This window comes from Manacus candei, unplaced genomic scaffold (genome assembly GCF_025592945.1).
Source record: "Manacus candei isolate 608988 ecotype Guabito, Panama unplaced genomic scaffold, ASM2559294v1 h1tg000021l, whole genome shotgun sequence".
NCBI classification, from domain to species: Eukaryota; Metazoa; Chordata; class Aves; order Passeriformes; family Pipridae; genus Manacus; species Manacus candei.
In genome coordinates, this window is record NW_026138069.1 from 4,006,581 (window position 1) to 4,031,392 (window position 24,812).

The following is a 24,812-nucleotide window of genomic DNA, read 5'->3' on the forward strand; positions in this document are numbered from 1 at the left end:
TAATCATAAGGATGTTTGTTTATCTAGAAAATGACTTTTAAACCACTACAGTGAACTTTCTTAATCTATTTTCAGTGATTTTTTTTTTACATCTGTACTATTTCACATTAATAACTGATGTGAGTTAACTGGTTGTTCAGGTTAGATTTGCATTCTGATCCAAAGATTGCAGGTTGCTGAGTTATCCCTTAAGCTTCCCAGCCTTGTGGATCCATTAAGCCTTAATTAAAGAAGCATCTTAGAAAAAAAAAAATAATCAGACCATTTATATCCAAAGAAGATGCACACTGGTCATTTGTTTGTTCACCAGCATAAAAATTATTATTTAATGGAAATTTTAATCACAGCAAGCTTATAGATAGACATATATTAAATGCATTAATCTTTCTATAAGGTTATTCGCAATGTATAAGGTTACTCCTCTGAAAAGACTGCTTCAGATTGCTTTCCGGTAATGCTAATACCCATTAAAAAGATGAATATATATGTGTGTAAGTCAATCATAAGGTATTAAAGAGGTGTAGCAACTTAAGCTTCTTTTCTTCTTGGCAGGTCACTTTGAGAAATGTCCTAGTTCAATTAAAATATTTTTTCCATTTCCTAGGAGTAGATTCAGATATGCTCTGTCTGTTCTCTATCTTATCTTCACTGTCAGGATTTAAAACAAACCTGAGTGAGATATAAGGATAGTCCAGCTACTTCAGGCACTGAACAAGTTCAAATGTAAGGGTGCATATATGTGTTTTTGTGTGCATGTTCATTAGATGTGCATCCAGGGTGAATATTTGTCCGATGTAGGGATACATTTTTTAAGAGTGTGTGTACAATTTTGTAGAATTTAAACTCAGATAAACTGCATTTTCTGTTCTTCAAGCACCCATTCTTTCATCTCTACTTTTAAAATGCTACAGTAGTGAGTGGAAACCATATAAATGAGGGAGGGATACAAAAGAGCACACGGTGTGATAGTTTTTTTCAGATTAGATTGGTACTATGAAGTTAAAGTTAACAGAAATTATCATCTAGGCTATTGTCATTTAACATGTTAATGACTGAAAATATTGTATATCTGAAAAAAGGAATGCAGTATTTTAGAGTAGTAGTGTACAACGCAAATATTCATATAATAGTCTCAGAAACACAAAATAGTCAAATTAGTTCCTTGGTTCTGCCATAAATGCTCTGTATTCAGCATTACTTTGTGTCTACATTGATTTTGATGCAAAAGTATTCCTGGAAAAAAAATCTCAGTTCTTGGATGCTTTGGTCTGGATGCTTTGGAAAAATACTAAAATACTTTAGATATAAAATGAGCTCTGTGACTGAAGTATAGATGAAGTGAAAGCTAATAGTTTCATATTAGAGTGGTACCATAAGATCTTCCTTCTCCTTTCATCTTGCAACAGGCTTGACAACAACATTGTGTCTCCTCAGATTATTATTATTAATAATAAAGTTTTTGCAAATTTTCAGCATGTTTGCATGCACTTAAGGTGTGTTTCTTTAAAAAATGGAAAATGTTTAGATTCAGATATGGTAATGCTGGAAAGTTGTATTTCAGGCCCTGATACATATCAGTTTATTTAAAAAAATATAAATAATGCTCAGAGGTGATATTAGTTACGTACCAATATCTGACTGTCATGTCACTTTTCTAAAAAAATCCTGTTCACTTGTTACTTTTCTAGGTAATATGATGAACTGTGTGAGTTTGCTTTACTGAATGCTGCATTTTCTCTTTTGCATTACTTTTATAATAAAATGCAAAAATGATTTCTCATATTTTACTGGCCATCCACAATATGGGGTACTAGGAAAAGTCAGCATAATTAAGGTGACAATATGCAAATATTTGATTCACCATGCATATGAATATTGCTCCATTTCTCAGTATAGTTAATTAGGTGATTTTAATATAGTTTGTGACAGAAAAAAAGAAATGAATTTGCCATTGGTCCATCAACAGTTGTGTGCTCCAAACGAGTTGGGCTAGAAGCCACTGTTGGAAATGACTGAATGAAGTATGCTAAAATTAATCCTGTTTCTAATGTAACCAGAACAGCTCACAATGAAAGACCCTCTTCTCTCCTAATCCAGCAAATTTCTAATGGTTGTTCCTCAGGATTTGGGGGTGGCATCTGGTAGTTCCAGCAGCTCTTGGGAGACAGTACTTGTATTCCTACTCATTCTCAAGTTCCTCTTACTTTCAATTCTTCCCATTATTTTTCATTCATTTATGCCAGTCTATATGCTACTGTCATAACATATAAAAGAATACAGACATTTGAAAAACAGAAAACTCAGTTTCTTGGTTTTCTTTTCTTTTTTTTTTCCCTCTTATGTTTTTTTCCCCTAAAGCAAAGGGTTGTTCTGCTAATGCACAACCAGCATGGGCTGGTTTCAGATTTTCCTATAGCAGGAAGTTATGGTTAGGAAGAGGTCCCTAGGCTAGGAAATCTAACGACTCTCTACGTTGGATTTGATTTAAGATTTGAAAGAACAATTGGGCAGTATAAACTGAAGAAAGCCTTAGCATCTCTGCTTTTGAGCTTATCTGTGTGTAGTTACTATTCTGGTTTACAGTTTCCATTAATAAAAGTAGCTCTTCAGCAATTTTTTTTGTGAAATTGGTCTGATATGTGCCTGTCTTGTGTTGTGCCTGTCAGAATTAGCTTTGTGTATTACTTTTTTTGCCTGTCAGATCATTAAGTTAGTTGATTCATTTTGGAGTCAGAAAATGTTCAGGGAGGGGAAAATTTTGATCCAATCAACCTTCCATGGAAACAACTGCCTGTTTGCCGTCTGCAGTGGGCATTGATCCCTAGCTTGTTTGTGCCTTGCATTTGTTATGCATGAGTAAGCGCATTAGCCTTTTCATTTCATTCATTAGACAGTTAGTCCTTGATTAGTGTTTCCTAGTTTCTGTCAAAAACGCTACTACTTCTTTATTCATTTTGTCTTGGATCTGCCTTTTGCTTCAGTGCATAGAAAATGAACAGTTAAATACAACAGTAGTCCTTTTATTTCTTTTTCATATAAAACTGGCTAACAAATATACTTTTCTAATGCTGGCACATCTAATGTGGGATAAAGTATGAATGATGGGTCTTTCTAAAGTTAACAGAGTTATTATTTTAGTTCAGCTGGCAGGCTTTGTTTAGAAGTGTGATGTCTCAGGGTTTACTGTCAGCTTTATTTCATCCATCTCCAAGAACTGTGGGATCACCTGGATACTTTTGGATATTTGCCTTATAAAATTGCACAAAAAAATAAATTTAAAATAATGATGAGTGCAGTTTGAGAATACAGCACTGAAGATTTCAGATGAGTTTGGATGACAGGACAGAACAATAAGGCATTTTATGACTAACACCAGTCCAGTCACTGGGGAATTTTGCTGTGATTTCCTTGTAGAACAGTAAAATGTTGAATGACAATTCAATTCCTAAAAATAATAGAAAAATGCATAAATAATTTTGTGATGTGCATAAAACAACAAACTATGGACATCTTTAGAAACTACATAACGAGATCATGAATAAAATTGGATATTTTAATGGATCCAATCACACTTATTTGTGATTTAGATTAACATTTATTAGTTTAAATAAAATTAAAATTAAAATTATTTTAAGCAAAACTTTTATCATGTTTGGAATAATTATTAATATATGATTTAAGTATTTAATTTTTATTTTTTCCTCCAAATACTCATTCTCATTGTTTTAAAATAGTTTTAAATGTTGCCAGATATAGTCATACTTAATTTAATATTTCTCTCTAATTCTTAGGTTTTGTATTTCCATAATTGTTGAAGTTTGTAAAAGGGGGGGGAGGTTCATGTAGGCGATAGTTGGTTATAGTGACAGTTTTGTTTGTAGTTTTTCTCAAATGCTATTTACATAGAAACTGAAATTCATTTTAATTTCCTACTAACTGAACTAACTCTTCTTATATATCCAGAATTTTAAGATATAATATGAAGACATGATCTAAATGGATTTCTCTGTGTTTACTATCCTTTGCAAGACTCATGAGTTGGTAGATTTCATACTCTCCCCTCATTTAATACATACATTAAGATGAAAAATCAATTTCCAGTTTGTAAAGTTTTAATGATTAGTATGAGAAATAAATATTACATAATCTGGACTGAGGAAAACATTAACTTCATACCTGCAAAGGAGATACAAAAATGCTTTGAAATCACTTCCAAATATTCTATATTCAACAACTCCCACCAGCACAATGATTTGATTCTCATTTAAATGTTACAGACATATAAGTATTTCATACAGCTATTTCATTTCACATACAGGTTATTTATTATGTTAATAGCATAATTTACTTAATTTTAAAGAGTTTTGATAGCATTTATTTCAAATAAGAAATCTGTTTTTTATATTAAACTATTTTTACCCCTACATGATTTCACACCCTGACATGTAGCAAATGGGAAGTCTCCTGACATTTATTCCAATCTTCCACCAAATTTTAGAGAAAGTTATTGAATGGCCTTATGCAAATATCAACTTGTATGCATATCAAGTAACTTTGCTGACTCTTATCACTCCCCTTTTTTAAAGAAAAAGATTTCAAATACTTTATATAGTATTTCTACTAGGCAGAAGTGTACCAATGGTCTTTTTGGAAACCTTCACATCTGGATGATATTTGCTGTATGAAATTTGAAGACACTTTCAGTAAATATAACTATCACGTCTGATTTGTAAAAAGGAATAATGGAGACTGCAACAGGAATAATATATTATTAAGTTCAGATATATCCCATTCTGGAATTAGTGTACCTGTAAGCTTTCTAACTGATAAGAGTATTGCTCTTGTTGAAAATGACAGTTCACAAAACACCTTGTTTACAGTTTTGGTCTTCTGTTTTGCAATTTTCCTGTCACAACAGATTTATGGTGGTTTTTTTTTTCCTGTTAGGATGCTTCAATTGCCCACAGATTCCACATCATGAGAGAAAAACACCCAGAGAAGTTCAACAGTAGGTAAGAATCTAAAAATACATGCATATAAAAATGTTTTTCCATGTTATTAAGGTGTGTTCTGTGAGGAGTAAAGTTTTACACTTCCTTTAAAATATTGATTCTTATAGAAGAGAGGAAATTGGTTCATTTTATATTAAGTATATGCTTCCAGACCGCTTGTAATGTAACTGTTTCATATCTGGTATTTCAGCTGAAATCAAAAGCATTGTAAATAAGCTGTTCTCACGGGTGCGATGTTTGACTTGTAAGACTAGCATGGACAAGATGATGCACTGTGGTTGTGAGGTTCCCTGAATTTTCACTTTGCCTTTAGGCACTGAGGAACACTTCTTAGACAGTTGCAGATGGTGATCCTTATGTTTCATTCACACACACACTGGTGCCTTGACAGCGGTCTCTTCCATATATACTCTAAGTAAGGGCAAGTGAATGCCATTTTACACATAAATGCTTTTATCTTTAAACAACTTTGTATACATAAAAAAGAGTCAGGAATGAGACTTTGCATCTGTTTCTTGTCTTGCTTCTTGAATTTTCAGTATTATCGCAGAGCTTTTATGGAGATTAAAAATGTATTACATTTAGTGTAAATTTACCCTCTTTCAATATCTGGTTTGTTCAGTAGATAACCTTCATAATGCAATGTTTATGTTTGTCTCTTCTTATTTAGATAATTTAGCACGTAAGTTGTGATGGGTAAAAGCAACATTTCAGAAACTTTAATTAACATTTAAAGACACATGCAGAGAGGAAAGTAAGATACAATGTTATTTGGAATATATAGGGGATGTCTAGAAATAATTATTAACACAAATGTTTTGTCACTGTGAGCCTAACCATAGACTTTCTTTAGTTGTTTTTTTTTTTAGTTTAGTGGGTGACCTGGAAGATCTTGGGTAGATGCAAATCTTCATAGACCTCAGCATGCCAAAATATGCTGTTTGTGTTCTCATCTTAGAGCTGTACAGAATGATGTTTGAATGTTTGAAAATTATCTTACTTCTTACTGTTTTCACATTAAAAGTATATATTTGACATCTAACAGTCAGAGTTGAGGTCTTTTTTCTTGAATGCTTAATCTGTTTAGTATCTGTGCAGTGTCATACTATGAACCCAAGTCTGTGGGTTTTTTTCAAGTCCCACAGTACATATTTGTTTTCTACTATCTCCTTTTCCTAGCTCTGATGCTTCTCATTCTCAAAGAATCATGAGAAGGTCTGAACTCAAGCCTGATCTGTGTATCCCAATGTATTATCCCCTGTCAGCAGGACTAGAGATACTGGACTTTTAGCAAATGCAGATATTCTAGGCCTTGAAGATGAAGCTAGTTTATCAGTGGTCTTTCTGCATATTTTCAGCAGTTGGCAATTATAATTTATAAAAAGCTCAGCTAATAACATGAGTTTCAGATCAGATTTCATGTCACAATAAATCATATGCCATTAATAACATCTGCTAGCAGACTCACCTTGAAATTCATCTATATTTTAAGGAACCTGATGTTTCTAACATTATCTTAAGGAAATTAATTACAAAAATATATAGTTCCAGTCCCTACGTACTTTGGTACTGTGATATTGAAAGAACTTGAAAAAAGCAGTGGTTCTCTAGGCATTCAAAGACTATTTAGAAAGATTATGCCTTTCTAAAAAGAATATAAAGTCTTGAGCAAAGTATTGTAATAGAAACTGATTTTTTTTGTGTGTAGTGAGAAAAAAATGTGGATTTCTATTTTTGTTGAATAGAATTTTCCAGATGATGATGGTTCACAAATACTTTGTTCCACTAACAGTTACTTGCATGTGGCAACACTCCATAATATGTTGCAGCAGCATTTTCCTGCAGTGTGTGAAAATAAAACCCTTTTTTAGATGTCTGCTAAGCCAGATTTAATTCACCAGAATGTGGAATTTTCTATGCAATCTAAATGATTTAGCATCAGCAAGTCCAACTCAAGTCTGATTAATAGTGGGCTCCATAGTTAACAGCACCTGCTCCTTTGAAAATCCTACATTACTCATTTGAAAATCCTACACTGTCATATGTACATATCTCTTGTGATTTAAGAAAAATAATACTTTTTTGGTTTTATTTTAGTTTCCTCTTGCCTGATTTTCCAACTTTTTTAGCTTTCACAGCTATCATTCAGTTTTTCAGAGCAGGCCTTTGCACTGACAGTCTACTCTGAAAAATGAACACGCAAAAAGTTTCCTTGAAGAGGAACTTTTAAGTTTATACAGTGTGCAGAGATCTTTTGAAATCCGCAGGTGTTGTACTTATTTCAGTGAAGTAAGTTAGGCTATTTGGGGTTGGAGAATCTTTTGCATTAAATCCTTAGTAATGATCCTCAAATTCCTGAGGGCATTCCCTACCACTCTGATCATCTGTACATAGAACATACTAATAGGGAAACTCCTGACCCATTGTACTTGAGTGGAAGCAGAATCTTCCTGTATTTATGTTCTCCAAATGAAGGTGAGAGAATATTGCAAGACATAGAAAGACTTTTTTAATGACTGCTAGCCAATTTTGTGGCATTGTTTGGAACTAAGTGACTAATTCTTGGGAACTGTGACACATTTTGAAACTCTACAGTGTTCATACATTTTGGACACAAAGACTTAGTATTACTAGCTTATTAAAAATAAAAAGAAATAAATTAGGGTGTAGATTTGTAAATTGGCTAGAGATAAACATTTAAGTCTTTGGAAAATCTAAGTTTGTGTAAATGCTGAAGAACTAAAAATCCACATTGTCAGTTGTCTCCTTTGCAATGAAGCACCTGTTTATTTGAGCTTGTTAATAAATTGAAATCAAGTCCTTCGACAAAAGGATCTTCTGTGTTCAGAAGCTTAATTTTCAATGAAAAGATACTTAATACATGCCTTAATATCTTGGCAATTTTATTCTTCTAAGCTGCACTATGGAATGGCTCCATATTGTTTTCCAAATAAGGCTCAACATAAATATCTGCCAGTGATTTTAAAATATTTTTTACTTGTTCCTAAAAATGGATCTGCAAGAGAATAGTTTTTTTTCTAGTGGTAGTCAAATAGCAAAGAATGGAAGTGAGAGCACAATAGTAGCATCCCTACCTCAGTCAAAAGAAGGAATCCTAATAGACCAGTTTAAGTAATTATATCTTTGGATCATTAGCACACGTTATCAGAAATCAGGCTGACATTGCATTGAGATTTAAATGTGTTCTAAAACTGCAAAATCTAAGCTGTCACATTACCCACTCTACAGGTCTGAAGTGCTGACAGCCCAGTGCTTGAGGACGCCGACTTTCCTTCCCAGCATCTCCTGCTTCAGAGTAGGGTCAAATTTTCAGATTTAAGTGTGGAAAGGCTGAGTTTATGCCAGAGGGAACAAAACTTGCAAAAGCAGTATTTCAAGTAACAGTGTCATTAAACTAGGACATACAGTTGAAATAATGATTCAGTTAGGCCAAAATGCCCTACAGGGACCTGTATAAACATCGTAGACTCGATGCTGGGAATAACAGATGTATGAATTATGTGACTGGAATATACACAGGGAAACAAAGGATACTTCAACAAAAAAATAATTCAAGTTGATATTATCTATTCTAAAATAATATTCTGTTCAATTAGGTATACTACTTTGACTCTCTAGCATCCTGTAGCATAAAAGATATTTCTTAGTTTCAGTAAACTAAAGTAGGATTTATAAATTGCATTTACAGTCCTAAATACATTGTCTTTGAGGTTTTCAAACATCAATCTACTCCCACATTTCATAAACAAATCCAGCATAAAAAGTTCCTAATAACTTGATTTGCATCATATTCCTGACCAAGGACTTTTGAGGTTCCCTCTCAACTTGCTTAATTATGCTTTTTTTTTTTTTTGTACTGCTATCTATACTTTTAATCTCTAAGGAAGTTTTTAAGTAATAGAAAGTAGTGACTTACTTCATGTAAGTACTCTGAAGGAGAATAAGGAAAGACCACAGTAAGAAAAGTTTGGAGAAATGGCAGGGAAATGAACCTTTAGCAAGTTATTCCATGTGTCCTAACTTGTGTACTGCACTATGCAATGGAGTTATCATAGCATCATATCTTGACTGACCTCAAAAAAACAAAAAAGGAAAAAATCCTGTAGCAAAGAAACCAGAACACAGTTATTCCACTTGAATACTGGAGTTGAAAGCAAGTTCCAGTTTTGTGACCGAGAGAAAAAAAGATCAGTTTAAAAGCAATTTCATTTGTCATGAGGTGAATGAAATGCTCCATTCTCAGATGTGCTTAGTCTTTGTTTTAAAGCTGGTTTATTTTGCCTTTGAATTGAACAGTCAAAATGTTTTGTTTTGAATAGAACAAGACTATTTCAATATTTTCAATATTGTTCCAGCTTTTCAGTTTAAATGATGGAGTCTCTTGGTTGGAGACACAACCACATATTTGCAGTGAATATACTAAGCATCAACACAACATTTCTAACTCAAATTGCAGATATTTCAGTCTCTTTCCTTCAACTTCTCCTCCCTTCCTGGTTGTGACTGATATGAAAAAGCTTAAAAAGAAGACACTGGCTCCACAGAGAGACCAAACTGCAGACATCTGTTACCTGTCCCACTGAACCCAAAGGTTCCTTTTCTTTAAAGGATAAGACTCCAGGGAACAGTATCTCTGGACTCAGGCAGCATTACTGCAACTGCAGTCATCAGAAGCAGCAAAGTAAGGTGAAAATATTTATGATAGAGTGTGAAATATTTTCCCGTGAGCGAGAGATGGCTTGTAGGTAAATTAACATCCTCTGCCTAGCTCTTGGTTATAATGTTTATAGAGAGACAGAAATAAAAAAGCACAACCAGCATGTTCTTTTGTCAGTTCAAATATGTAGCAGCCTACCTTTAGAAATAATACCTGAAGAACATAATGTGTGCTTGAGCTGGGACAAAGGGAGATAGTTGGAGTGTAAAGCTGATTCAACCTACCTATGTCTGTTGACTACAGAGCAAAATCACAGCACTTTGCATCTGTGGTATCTGCACCTCTCTCTTACCCAAGAGTTCATATTTTTATCATTTCTCTAGAAAGTGTTAATGGGCTAAGGCCCTCTGCTTGAGAGACTTCTTGGTCTCTTAAACATTATTCTGTAGTGGCTGTCTGAGACACTGGTGTGGTTGGGAAACCTTAGGTTCAGACTCATGGGGACTAGAGGCAGTGTGCTGTATAAAATGTATGTTAACCAGGAATCCCTAAGTCCTGAGCATCCCCTGTGACTTCAAAGTACATCTCTGAAAGCAGTGTGCTGTGTCCGGCCATACGCAGAGCGGTGAATTTATGTTTGTATTCCCAGTGTCCTCAGCTGTCAAATTCACTACTTTAGGACTAATCAGGGTTCAGGTTTTGTGCCGTTAGAGTGGTAAGGGCATTTGTACTGTTCATTGGGCATTTCTGTTTGTGGGGGTTGTTGTGTAACACCTGCCATACTGCACTTTTAAGAACAAACAAGAAACTGAAATATGTTCTACTACTATTAGCAAGATATGAGAATGTTGGGGTTTTTTTCTTTAAGGGAAGTTACATGTTTTATAAGATAAGTGATTCCCAGTTTTTAAAGAAATAGTTGCTTTACAAATTGTCAAGTAAAATGTGTCAGGGTTAATGTTAAAGGATGAAAATCATTTAATTTCTAGGAGACAGTCATATGGAGGGATTGGTGCACAGTCATATGGAGGGATTGGCCCAGCATGCACTGCACAAGTAACAAACTGTTGATTCACAAAAGGTCTATCCATATGCTATAGGCCCAGGTCAATAGAATCTAATTTTCTTCAGCTGGTGTCAGGCTGGCAAAGGAATTTATTGCAGATGATGTTTCATTACTCAGAGCAGGTCACTGAACCTTTTCTATGGATTGAGGTGCCTAGTGGATGTTTTACAGATTCTTTAATTAATTAAAACTACTGCCCTTTATTATAATATGTAACTCTATAGGAATTAAATCTCGGTTTCTTCCACTGTATAGTCACACCATTTGAAATAACAATTAATAACACAATGATAGAAAAAGGTTCCTGACTTATTTCATCTGTGGTAAATTCAGAAGCGAAGAGAGTCTATAGCAGAATTGGGAAACACTGTAACAAAACTGCTAAAATACAGCTTGCTATTTGTTGCTTGTTGATAAAGTATGGTCAAGTATTTCTATACAAATGAATAAGATTGTTTTCCTTGGTTTTTTATGAACACACTGAATAAAGTACATTGTGATAAAATTGTTTTTGATCAAATATTGTTTGTTTGGAGAGGGATTATAGTCAGAACTAATTAGTACTAACATGTAAATTTGAAGCTTCAAACTTCATTTTGAATAAATTAATCTTCAAATCACAGATGTAAATGGAAAATCTTTACATAAATTTGATGTTGCTATATTTCATGTTTGTAACAGATGCTAGGCTTTGTAAATGGTTAGGCAGCAACCCTTTCTAATATATATTGCAAAACCAACAAAACCTTCTTTAAAAACCCAGTCACAGTTGTTAAGTGGCCACAGCGCACTTACATATAATGTTATTGACAATATCCAAGCCATTAAAAGCCATGAAATGAATTGTTAAGGGATAAATTTTACACTTCCTATTTAATAAACATAAACAGATTACTCTTTAGTACAAAGAAATTAAAATTTAACAACATGAAAACCTTACTCTGAACTGTGGATGCTTTATGGGACTTTTTTTTTAATCCTTTGATTCCAGTAATTAAGCCCCTACTACAATACCTATAGATAATGAGGAGAGTCCAAATACTCCTTTAGTACAGCACAGACTGACATAATATGCAGTATGTGCTTTTACTTGCCTTGTCCTTTAACTCACTAGAAATTAGGTCTTTGAATTTACTTCAGATTCTGAATCTTGCAACTAATGTGCTCCAGGCTTCCAAGTCTGCACTCTAAAATTGCAAATTGGTTTGTATCATATTAGGCAGTCTTAGGTAATTGGAAAGAAATTTTTAAAGAATTTAGTCAGTCCTCCTAACCCTTAGTACTACTGTTCAAAATTAATTTTTAATAGATTGTCAGAAAAGTAATGCTTTCAACCAGCATGTCAGCCCCTGATTAAATAACCTATAGTTTTTATCTTTGCTAGTTATGTAACTGTAGTGATTTTAAGTACTTAATGTATCAAATAAAGAGCCTGTGTCACCATCTCCATCACTTCAGATAACATTTTCCATTTGCCTCTTCATTCTATTTCAATGTAGTTTGCCTGGTTCATGCCTGAGTGTTTTTTTCATGTAAGTAATTTGGCTGCTTTCTGATCTGATTTTCAGTCCCTTATTTTTATTACAGTAGATTACATAACCCTTTATAAGAAATGTGCAAAGCTAGAAATATTTCCAAACTTATAGTATGCAGCAAAGTATAATTTACATATCTTACAAAATAAGATTGATCCAGTGGGTATTCCTCAGGTAAAGTTCTTATTTACTCCTGATGTATATCTTCATTTGATTAACACAGGATATATTTTACCAAAGACAATATTTTGAAAGGACTTGTTTTTAATAATATAGAGCAATTCATATGATGGATTTGTATGAATAGCAAATGATAGATGCAGCTGTATGATGGTATCTGTTGTTATAACTTCATTATTGCTAACATTTCCTTCAGAATAATTTTGCATTTTGGTTTTACTTGTAAAATAGTAAGTACTGCTTCTTTTTATTTTACCTAATATGAACGTAAGTATATAATCAAAATTGAGAAGTATTTATCTTAGTACTGAAATATCTCTTTAGCATTGATATTACCAAATTATATTTTCTATTCTTTTATATGTGTTTTCATTTTACATTTTTTTATTTTTCATTATGTAATGATATCCAAAATATTATTTTTTTCAGTATCTTTGTGTGTCTGTGTTTGTGAAACATATTTTTAATAGATTATCACAAAAAAAAATTACAAAACAAAAAATATCACCTGGCCTGTCTTCCCCTCATGACGCTTCATTGTCTGCCAAATGGGAGTTCTGATGTGTTTTTGGAATACTATATTGGTCACTTACGCCTTTGTAATTTCTTATGTTCTTTCCCTTCCTAAGACAGGCTTAGGATATTCTCATTTTAGCATATTTCTGTGTGCTGTCATGGCAGTGAAAGAATACCTTCTAGCTTCTCTTACAATTGTGTTGCTGAATGATTAGTGCCTATTGATCTACATCCACTTCTAAAGTAGAAGATTAACAGATGTTCATTTGCTGTCTCACCAGTGCTCAGGGCACTAGCATCCTAGGATATTTTTCCCTTTGTCAGACAGAGAAATTATGTGAATTTAAAGAAATTTTGCCAACCTGCTCAAACAAAAATTGTTTTTGTTTATTTAGGCCTCTACTCTGCACTTCAGGAAATACACATTGTGTGTATGTTACCTGTCTTGAGTGCTCTCCAGTATTCAACTCTGGTTTGGGTGAATGGTTCAGATCAAAATGTTATATGGCAGATTGCTGACTAAAGAACCAGTATACCCCTGACTCCTTCCAGCTCAAAATGTCCACGAGTACTCTCTGGGTAAACTGTCAAGACAGAATACAAGACAGCAAAAGAAACATGTGGCAAACAATGTCATTTTGGTATTTTTTCTCAAAATTTTAATCAACAGTAGTTACAGAATTCCAAGTTCATTTATTGGTCAGGGGTTGAGAGAATGAGCTTGATGTTTCTGCTGCGTTCACATATCATGGCATAAAATGGATCACAATAGAAAAAGAGAAAATCATTGGACATAAAAACTGTTACCTAGAAATTACTTGGAATTTATTAAGCTTGGAAAGTTTTCAAATTCTATCCAATTTCAATCCATGTAAGTCAACTTAGATATAGCAAAACTTAACACAGTTAATAGATTAATATGGTATTTTAACATCATATTGAATTTACATTAATTTTATTCCTGATGTACTAGAACTCAGAATATCACTTGAATCCACATGACATCGGTAGATGTGGTAAAAGCTACTCAGGATTTTGATTTAATAGTCAGAGGAAGAAGCTGTCTGTTACATTTGCTATTTTTTTGTTCAAATTAGACTTAGGGAACAGCTGCAAGTAATACGGTTTCCTGATTCTTGAGAACCTTTTGGTTATGCTGTTTTTAATAAAGATTTGTCCATATGAGGAACAGCAAGGTCTGTTAACCTTTCTTGCAGCAAGCTATTTCTGAGCCAATTATGAAGATGTCTAAAGGCATCGAATGCTCTTTGGAACAGTAACTTGTGATTTGGGAGTATAATGGCCAACTGAAGAACTTTCTCTGTGGTTAGTGTTTTTGTGCTCACAATATATAAAAAACAAGGGCAGCATTGATTTATTTTTTTATGAGCTAAAATACTTCTTGGATTTTTTTTTAGTTATGATGATATATTAATAACTATAGTAGCAGCAGAAGTAGCAGAAGCTTCTTCAGTAATTTGGATTTTGATAGTAAAGCCTTGAAGGCTGTGTTAAGCTGTCAATCTAGCGTTTTTATCAAGATTTTGTTGATGTTCAAAGAAAGAAAGAAGTGTGTTAATCAAAGAAATATGTTCTTGCTGGTATGAGGCAGCTGACTACTTACACCAAATGAAATCTTCAATATGCTCAGCTGCTTTGATTTCATAGAGTATTGCAGTGTAAATCTTCAGTGAAAATTATTTGGGAACATAAATGTAATTGACAAATTTTCAGGGGCTTTTAAAAATTAAACCTGAGTGAATTGACCTAAGCAGGGCTTGTCCAAAAAAATGTTGAAGTAGGAAAGCTGCACAGCAGCCAAGACACTGAAGCCTTGGGACTATTTTTACACTGGCGTAATAGTGAGGGCACTCAGCCGGGAAGAGGGAGCTTGGGGTTCAGGTTCTCCTTCTGAGAACCTTTTACTTGGAAAGTATTTTAATCACTGACAACAAAATAGCAGCTGGTCCACAATGCAAATACAAATGCCATAGTTTGCAATAACAGCAGAAACACAGAAAATAACTAAGCAGGTGGGAATTTGACTCTGTCACCAGGTTGCCATGTGAAAAAGCAGTTTTGTATTATTGGAAGTCTCATGAAATACTAAGTTTTTAATAATGTCGTTTAAATTACTAACAGTATTTATCCACTACTTAAGTCACACAAGCAAAATAAGTATCATGGAACCTGGACACACCTGCTGCAAGGGAGATTCCTAACTGCTTTTCTTAAATCTAGAACAGACACTAATCTAAAGTATTTGCAGTCTGGCATATTTCATAAGTGCACACAGTAGTCTTCCTTCTGTCTATAAAAACTCCTTTGCCATCACCTTGTTGAGGAATACATCCAGGGCAGGCAGCTCAGGTTGCAAGGGCAGTCTGAGATGCAAATTCAGATACAGACTGAGGGTGGGAGCCTGAGACAAGAGGCGTGAAGACCAGTTGTACCAACCAGGTGAATGGACACTCGGAGACGCAGCAGAAACCAATTAGGAGGAAGAGCAAGACTTGCACTCACTTGAACTGAGGGTATGAAAGCCCAAGGGTCCCTTCGTTGGGGGTCCCTCCTCAGAAGCACCCAGCTCGAGCTGTTTCTCTGTTACTGCACCATGAATAAATTGCTTTATGAAACTAGACATCTAAGACTCTGCTATGGGAATTCTAGAGCCAAACTGGTAAGAAAACTCGGTCTGACTGCATGTTAGTGGGGTGTGTAGAGACTCAAGTGGGGCACCATTGTCTCACTGGAGCCGCCAACTCTGAAGGGGCTTTGATCCCAGCAGTTAAAGTCTCTGGCATTGGGAGTGTGACTGACAGAGAGTCTTGTGAATGGTCAGACTGGGTAGTTTCCTTAACAAGCTACAATGCCCAAAGACACTAAAATTGTAGAATAGGGGAATATAGGCGTGGTGCAGTCCCTGTTGGAGAGACGTATTAGACACAGCAAACACTGCCAAAGAGAAATCTGCTTTGAAAGAAGATACCTTTCAAGGCTACTCTAGACCATCACTGACTGACAGTTTCTCAAAATGTTTCATGGACAGTCACAGCTAACCTGCGTAGTGAACTACTTCTAAACTGGATGGCACTGCAATGTCTGCATGAAGCACAAGACGTGTTCTTCTGAGGTTTAGAGTAGATTTAATCACTGAAGGACCAGGCAATACCACTGTAGCTGTCTTACTTGTACGTCCAGAGCCATCTTAGTTGGCACCAGCTCTACCATCCTGGAAGCATGCTCCATTACAAAGTGGAGGTACGACTGAAGCATTGGATAAAATGTGTGCAGTGGTTGAATATACTGGATGACAAGCTAGCAGTCCCTGGTATCTGACATTATACCAACTTCTTATTCCTTACCAAATGTATTTTAGCTGTCTTAAGTGAAGGAAATATTTGAGATTAAATTTTAACTTATAAATTTTTTATTGCTATAAGGCATGCTCATCTTTTCCTTCCTCTGGCATCTTAAGACTTGTCGTTTCTCTTTCTGATCTGACTCCTTTTTTCATTGCCTTTCTTGACTTTACTTTGTTCCTTCACCTTATAAAATAATCAAGGATACAGATTTCAACAAAACTGTACTTTTGGTTAAGAAGGATTTCAATTTTTATTATAAAGCTAAATTAAGAGCTGCTTAATGCTCATGGTTTAGTGTTTTAATAAAAAGGGAAAGGGAGAAGCTGACAGGGCAAGAGGAAACTACTTTTCAGCCATGTCTCTCACTTGAAATCTTAAGTGTTGCTTTGTTTGGTCTATTTATTAATTTTTTTTCTGAAGTCTTTATTGTATAATGTCTATCATTTTCATAACTCATTTCTTTGTGAAATAAAGTGATATAAAGCTGCATGTGATGTACAATTCTACCAGAATACTCTTTGACAATATACAGTTAAGTAATAAAACCATAAGTATGGCCATTTAGTGCTCTGAACTAGTAGCGCACTGAAACCTGTAGCTTGGAAAAGGTTATATTCAGTTTCTGTGCCAAGATTTTGGTGCACAGTGAGAAGTCTGTGAGAGCTTCTAGAGATGCAATCTCTTCTAAAAGCATATAGAAATGAAAGCCCAGTGCCTGCTGAAAAAATGGAAAAGTGATGTTAAGATTTAGAGAAGTGACCCTTCCTCACTAAAGCCTATTCAAAGCATGAAGTATCAATGCCACTGCAGACTAAATAACTGCTATCTTCTTTTCCTAGAGTTAATTACTTTTATACTTTTTTGAAAGCATTCTGTAATACCTAACTGTGAATATTTTCTTACTCTATTCTCCAAGAATTTAGATTTGGGAATAAGCACAGATCTGTTGTCTGACAGTGTGAGACAGTGTATCACTGAAATCCTGATCTATCAGAGCTTTTATATTTTTCACCTTTTGTCATAAGACATGCTTTTGATCTTCACACTTGTAAGTTTAAAAATGTAGAGAGGTAGATTATATCATAAAAACAACGACTTTTGTCATTGTTTCATTAACTCAGTTACTGTCTTGTACATTAAAATTAAGTAACTGTCCAATATTTCAGACTGTCTTATTTTACAGACTACTGGTAATGCTGCATGTATAATATCACAGAATACTGAACAGTTTTTATGTCTGGATATATCTTACCCACAGGAGGTGAACTTTTAACTGTATCAGATAATACTTAAGGAAAATCAGTATCTTTATAGTTCTTTACCTTATGAAATTCTAGATTGCATGTAAGGGCAAAGTATCCAGCTTTTTGAAAGGAGTTAAAAATATGTAGCTAGTAAAGCTTCCTCAGAGATAGTGTTGGGCAGGAAGTAGTTTCCCTGATGTGAGAACATTTTTTCTATTTAAAGAGAAGGCTAATTCAGATAAAAAAATTGGAACCTGCCTTAGTGTCAGAAAGGGAACTTTGCTTCTCCCACCGTTGCTGCTACACTGAGAGCTGCAGTGTTTGCTTGAAATGCGAGAATCCCAGCTGCAGCCCTCTGATTAAGAGTCACCTTCTTCCTCTTTGCTGATTAAGTAAAATACAAGTTGCCCTGTGAGAGAAGGCTTGGGGTTTTGTTTCTTTGTTTGTTAAATGTCGAATGTTTATTTATATGAAGCAGAGCACCTCAACATCTTGGAACTGATGGATACAGTATAGGTTCATCCAAGGGACTTGGATGATGATTATGCTGTCCTCCTGCCAGGGTGACAACTCCAGCAGGTAACAACAAAAACTGTGTCTAGAATTGCTAAGGTAAGAGCTCTTACCTGAGATGTTGGATATTAAGTTTAAGCTTTAGTGGAAATACGGTATACACAAACTGTGTCACCTAAATCCCAGGTGATATATGTTGACTCACGAGAGATAGTTAATAAGGCATAGCTAAGTATGCTTTTATATGTAGCTTTAAGCCGATATTCCATCTGTTACCTAACAACTCTTTCTAGATGAAAATTCCATTAAAATTGGCTTCGTTATGTGTAGTTTTTTTGATTTCACTGCATAATATAGCCTAATCAAAGATAGCTGAAAATAATCCAGGTTAGCTCTACATGGAAGTCATATTATCCTCTAAGGGAGAAAAAACCAAAAGTTAAAACTTGCACCATATTGTTTTACTACCATGACCAGTGAAAGAAAATCTTTAGTTAATGGTGAACCCAATTGGATTTCTTCATTACAGGGCAGACAATATGGCCCTGTATTTGTTCACAAGTTGGATTCCTATATGTATTCACAAGCTGAATTACAAAAACTAAATTACAATGATTGATGACATGGAGGTCAAATTTTAGTCTTAGGTGGAATGATGTTTTAAATAGTGATGTATTAAATATTTCTGTCAAGATTTCTACTTTTCATGGCATAGATTAGTCTAAAGATTTATTCCAGGGGCATATTTGGAAGCACTTCAGATTATGTTTGGATTGGTTTTGTCTTCCAGGTTGAAATGTCGAATATTAATTGTCAGTTTTACAGAAGAAGAGCTAGACATAGAGAGATGTTAGTTTTCTCCCACTGCTTATGATTTAGATCAAAAGGAGGGGAAAAAATTACATTATCTACTTTGGACTTAATATACACTTTGTACATTGGAAACTAGTGAAAATAGTTTAAATGTTTGCTAAATTATATCTCACTATAATAAAAAATGCACAGAGAATATATTTGTTTCTTACAATTTTAGAAACAGTTGATATCCTCATTTGTACTTCATAATCCACCACAGTGAAGGCTTAATAGACCATTAAAGAAACGGTGGGAAGTTAATTTTAATATGTAATGGTGTGAGGGGTTTTATTTTTTCCTTAATACAATGAAGCTTCTAACAATTTTATTTGCGAAGAAGATGATTATTTAATAAAGTGACAAACTGTCCCACTGATAGGATACATTAATTTTCTTCTAAAGCTGTTCCTTGTACTCCATAAGAAGGTGATAATTAGGTTTGCAGATTAGAATAACGTAATCAGACCACTTGTGTGGATGCTTGTTAAAATATATTTTCCTCTTCGTATAAGACTCATAATAATTAAAAAATGTTTAAAAAGAGAACCATTCTTTTTCGGCATGGACTTTTTAAATGAATCCTAATAATATATCAAGTTATTCTTAAGCTAATTCAACTTTTTAAAAGGTTAATATTTGAAAAAGAATATGGGAAGTGATTAACTGATGAGTTTAAGTATTAGCATTAGATTTTGCGGGAACACCTACAATATAAAACAGCGCTCATTCATATCCTGATTTAATTTCTTCCACTGTCACTCCTGATTGTTCCATTTAATCTTTCTTAAGTCACATAGAATTATCTTGTATGTGTAAATTAACAATCATTTTCTAATTTCACTGCAAACTTGAAGCACTGTCAGAGAAAAAGAAATATACTGGCAATGATTAATTCTCTATTTTAAACAAAACTAAATGCAGTTACTCTTGAGGTGGAGTCCACACAGAGTGGGTTTTTTGGTGACTCTAGACTCAAATAAAGGCAGTAGAGAAATAACAATGACTGTGAAATGAGTGGTTCAAATCTGAACGATCGGGTCTTGTGTCTATCACACTGAATCAGTGCAACATCCACTGACCTTACATTTTAAAACATTGAAGCCAATTTCCTTTGCTTAGGATTTGTGCAGTATTAAACACTTCTTAAAACTAACTTCCTGGCCTAAGCCCAAGGTGGGAAGTATGCAGTCTAAGATCATTTAAAGTGTCTTTAAGTGTTCCAATTCCATCACTTTTAATAAGACTAAGATTTTTTTTTTTTTCCGTAGTTCAATGAAGTCTTGTTCTAGGGAAGAGGGAAGAGGTTTTGTTTGGTATTTTTTTTTTGTTTACAACAGACTTGAAATTAGCCTTACACTAAAGAATAAAAACTGTTTTCATAAATATACCTTAGTATTTCATCAGTCTGTCCAAACTTTCAAGGTCTGAGATGTTTCATTATAGCAGTTATGATCATTGTGTTGATTAAGGAGGGCTGATTTAAACACTAATAAACCGGCATGTTCTGGCTAGAAGTTACTTCAATTTCAAATAACTGAGTGCAGAAAATATGTTACATTAGCAAGGGTTCACTGAGTTATTAAATATTTCTTTCATCTAATTTGTACATACATTCCAGTAACCCTACTTTGTGTGCACAGTTCCGTACATATATTTGATATACCAGTCTAATCAAATTCAGGTTGCTGTGCGGACATTTTTTATGAAAAAGTGAAAAATAATCAGTTTCTTTTTATTACCATTATGAAAGAAGTGAAAGAATATTTTTTTTCTAGTGTGCTAAATATACATACTGTAAAGGACAAATATTCAGTCATTTACAGAAGGGGATGCAATACTGACTGATTTAACAGCAGTAGGTTAATATTATAGACTCAGTCATGAAGGGATTCTAAAAATACATTTTTAATATTGTGAAGTCCTTTTTTTAATCATTCTTGGATATTAACAAAATTTTCTTATCATTTAAAGTAAATCATATGACAAAGATTAGCCTGTGCTCTTACTCAGAAATTGATCAATAATGGCTCTATAAGCCTATAGGTCAGCAATTTAGAAACAGTTCACCACATTTTTCCCTTTCTAAATAGATCACTTACAACAATCATCATAGTAAATACCTAATTTGGATGCTACTTTATGTAATAAATCTAGATATTTTTTCTTGAACAAGACATGCTCATAAGGCGTTCTGGAAAAAATGGCATTTTTTAAAATATCTCTAAACTACATAAGTCCTCAAGGTAGCAGTCATTAGGTGCATGTCCTTTGTTTATGTTACAGGAAAAGGTAATATAGGTAGGGAGTTCCAAGGATACATTTTCAACCTTTGTTTCCAGCATCCCAAGCCTGATGAGATGTGCAAAAAACTTTTCTCTTAGAGCTTTTGACTTTTATAGGAAAGCAAACAGCATAAAGACAGCAGGATTATTCTGTCAGATTCTGTCTATTGGATTCCTGACTGAAGTAAAATACCCTAACTGAAATGTTACTGAAGAAGCATGATGGTCTCCCATCAACTTGGAGTCTGCAAGCCATTCTATGTATGGTAAGTTCTTCACAGTTTAAAAGAAGGACCAACAGGTGCTAGGAGGTATAGAAATCCTGTACCAGCTCTGTGCACGACCGCCTGTACTGGCCTTCCTTACATTGCCACATTGAAAGTAGATGATTTATAGAGATCTAGCTTCAACTCCAAAGCAGTAGGAAATTGAAAGAAAATATGCTTACAGATTCATTATGTCCTACCCCACCTCTAGTTTTAAGGTTACCTTTAGAGGCTTACCTTTGTCTTTCGTGTAATAATATGTGCTTAAACACCCTGGAAATCATTGCAAAATTAAGGAAGAGAATGTAAATTTCAATTATATTTACATCATTAGCTTCATGTGTGTTTATAATTTCTCTCTCACATGAATATGTAAGACCTTAGATGAAGTCTTCAAGGGTAGTGAAACAGGTATATAAAGGTGGAAATGATTTTTCAGGGAGTCTAGGACTGAATTGATATCCTCTGAAATTCAGCTGAAGGCATTGGTTGTCAAAGGATACTTCATCCTTTTTATGTATGCTTCAAAGTCATGCACTAGCGAAAACTGTGATTTAATCTGAGAAAAGAGTTGATGAAGTAGAAATAAGTAGTGAGCTTTTCCCCTTAACCCCTTTGCAACAAACTTAGTAATCTTACTAATTATTGCAGTTTCCTCCATTGATTACATTGCTAAACCGAAGGGTGCCACAGAAGGCAAGCAGAGTGTGCTTTCCTAAATGGAAAAATATTAAGCATTAGCAAAATTATTGTGAAAATTTAAATGTTAAAAATGTCTTTGAGTGTAATAAGGTTAGGAAGTTTAGCAGGTCATCACATCTTATTCATATTACTCAGATTTTAAAGCATTCAAGTGTTAACCTTTTGAAAAGGAGAAAAAAATAAAAAGAAAAATGAAGAGGCCAGATGATTGGGAGATACCTAATTATCTGTTTCTTTAAAGAAGATGTAGTCAGGTCCAACCTCATTCAGCTGCCAACACATGCATAAAGCTGCTGGAGGGAGCTCCTGTGAATACCCAATTGCATGGCCCTAATTTGAGATAAAATAATGCATCTAACTATACTGTTATCAATAATTGATAGGTGCTTATGAGAGTAATTCATTGAAATCTCACCTCTGGCCCAACCTCTGCCACTCCAGGAAGCAAGATTCATAGCACTTTTCTCTCTGGTTATATCCAAATCATTGTGTGAGCTTTATAGGGGGTTTAAGCAGTAAATTGTACACAATAAACATATAGAAGAAGCCTAGCATGAAGTAGAGCCTTTTGATAGCAGTGCCTGCATTTGTTTGTTTTCATTTTCCCTCTTTAAGGATATATATAAAAAAATATCACTTTGTTTGCTCCCCTGCTAGGAGTAAGCTTTTCTTGAATGTCATCCATTTTCCAGAATTCTAAAAAATTGAAGAGCTTTGCCCTTTTGACCTGCTAATACATCTCAGTCACAGTTCACTGAGAAGCTGTGACAACATACACAGTGATAACTAGGTAGACTGTTACATCCCCATTTTTTTATTCTTGGCTATATCTTAGCTATTACTGTGACACAACTCATCAGATTTGGAATAATGTAATTGATTTATGAGATTCCACATAATTAAACTAATCACCTGCGAATATATCCGAAGGGATCTTTTTATGTAACTAGTCTGGATATTTCATTCCAGTTTTGTGTATAACAAAGTATTTAATGAGTGTATTATTGGATGATTGCATACGATATTGTTTCTGGATTAAGCAAGCCACTTCTCTGGTTTGTAGAGGCCAACAAATGTGGTGATACACCAGTATTATTCCCTATACCACATTCTTCTCCTACCTCAGTTATGCAGAGTCTAGAGGCTCAAAAAGGAGAGTAGGTGCTGTGGTTCTCTTGCACAGAGGCATTTGTATGAAAATATGCATTAGGCATATTTCCACTGAAACAAAATAAGTGTTTATGTACTGAATTGCAAAAAAATAAAATGTCTTAGAAAAAATACAACAAATATAGGTTTGGGCACTGGTTTAAGTAAAAGGGTGCAAAATCACCTGTGAGTAAAATCAAGGCAAGAGCTATGTAATGCTCTCCTTGATCTGCTGCTTGTCAATGGAGTGGATTTCATGAGCACAGTGGAGATTCGTGCCCATCTTGGCCACAGTGACCGTGAAGTGATCAAGTTTAAAATCTCTGTTGCCAGCGAAACCTCAACTTTGATCATGAGGAGAGCAGACTTCAGGCTTCTCGGGGAATTATTAAGATCCCCTGGGAAAATGTTTTTGCAGGTGCTGAAGTCCATCAGTGCTGGTCACTGTTCAAACATCACCTCCTAAGGGCACAGGAACAGGCAATTCCTAAATGTTGAAAGTCAAGCAGGTGAGGCAGAAGGTCAGCTTGGCTGAACAGGAATCTTTTATTGGAAATAAGGCAAGAAAGGAAGGTGTATGTCTAGTAGGTCAAGTGATGTGGGAAGAATACAGAGATGCTGCTTGCCACTGTAGGGAGAAAATTCATGCAGCCAGAGCTCAACTGGAGTTGCAGCTGGCCAGAAATGAGGGGACAACAAAGAGTTTTTTCAAATACATTAAATGGCAATAGGCAGTATAGAAATATCATCAGCCCATTAGAGGATGAGAATGGTCACCTCACAAACAGGGTCAGAGGCAAGGGAGAGGTGTTTAATGCTTTCTTTGCCTCTCTCTTCAACATGGATGATGGACCAAGGGGGTCTCAGTGCCCTGAGCTGGAGGATCATGACTAAGAGAATGATCAACTCCCAGTCTACCCTGAAATTGTGTGGTATCTTCTGCTCTAGCTAGATCCTGGGGCCTGATGGGATTCATCCAAGAATTCTCAAAGATTTTGGAGCAGTCTTGGGAATCCAGAGGGGTCCCAGCTGACTGGAAGATGGCAAATGTTGTCCTGATTTTCGAGAAGTGCAAGAAGGAGGACCCTGGAAACTACAGGCCTGTCAGTCTGACTTCAGTGCCTGTTAAAGTTACAGAGTAGATTATTCTGGGAGGTATTGAAAAACACCTGAAAGACAATGCAGTTATCAGTCACAGACAGCAGGCCTTCGTGAGAGGAAAGTCCTGCTTATCAATCTCGATTTCCTTTTATGACAAGGTAACACACCTAGTTGACCCAGGGAAGCCAGTTGATGCAATCTTTTTGGATTTTAGTAAAGCTTTTGATCCTGTCTCTCACAGTATCCCTCTGTCCAGCACACAGCTGGATAAACACATCATGGGCTGGGTGAACAACTGGCTCATGGGTCGAGCACAGAGGGTAAAAGTGAGTGGGGTAACATCAGACT

General features: G+C 34.9%; 1 protein-coding gene across 9 annotated transcripts in view; it reads left to right on the plus strand.

Moving 5' to 3' along the window:
* DGKB (diacylglycerol kinase beta) overlaps window positions 1–24,812 on the plus strand; it is a 345,725-nt gene that overhangs the window by 200,612 nt on the left and 120,301 nt on the right. For all 9 annotated transcript variants that reach the window (XM_051785972.1, XM_051785970.1, XM_051785971.1 and 6 more), the window contains one exon: window positions 4,948–5,012. In XM_051785972.1, the coding sequence (XP_051641932.1) occupies window positions 4,948–5,012 (65 nt within the window). The remainder of the gene's footprint in view (window positions 1–4,947; window positions 5,013–24,812) is intronic.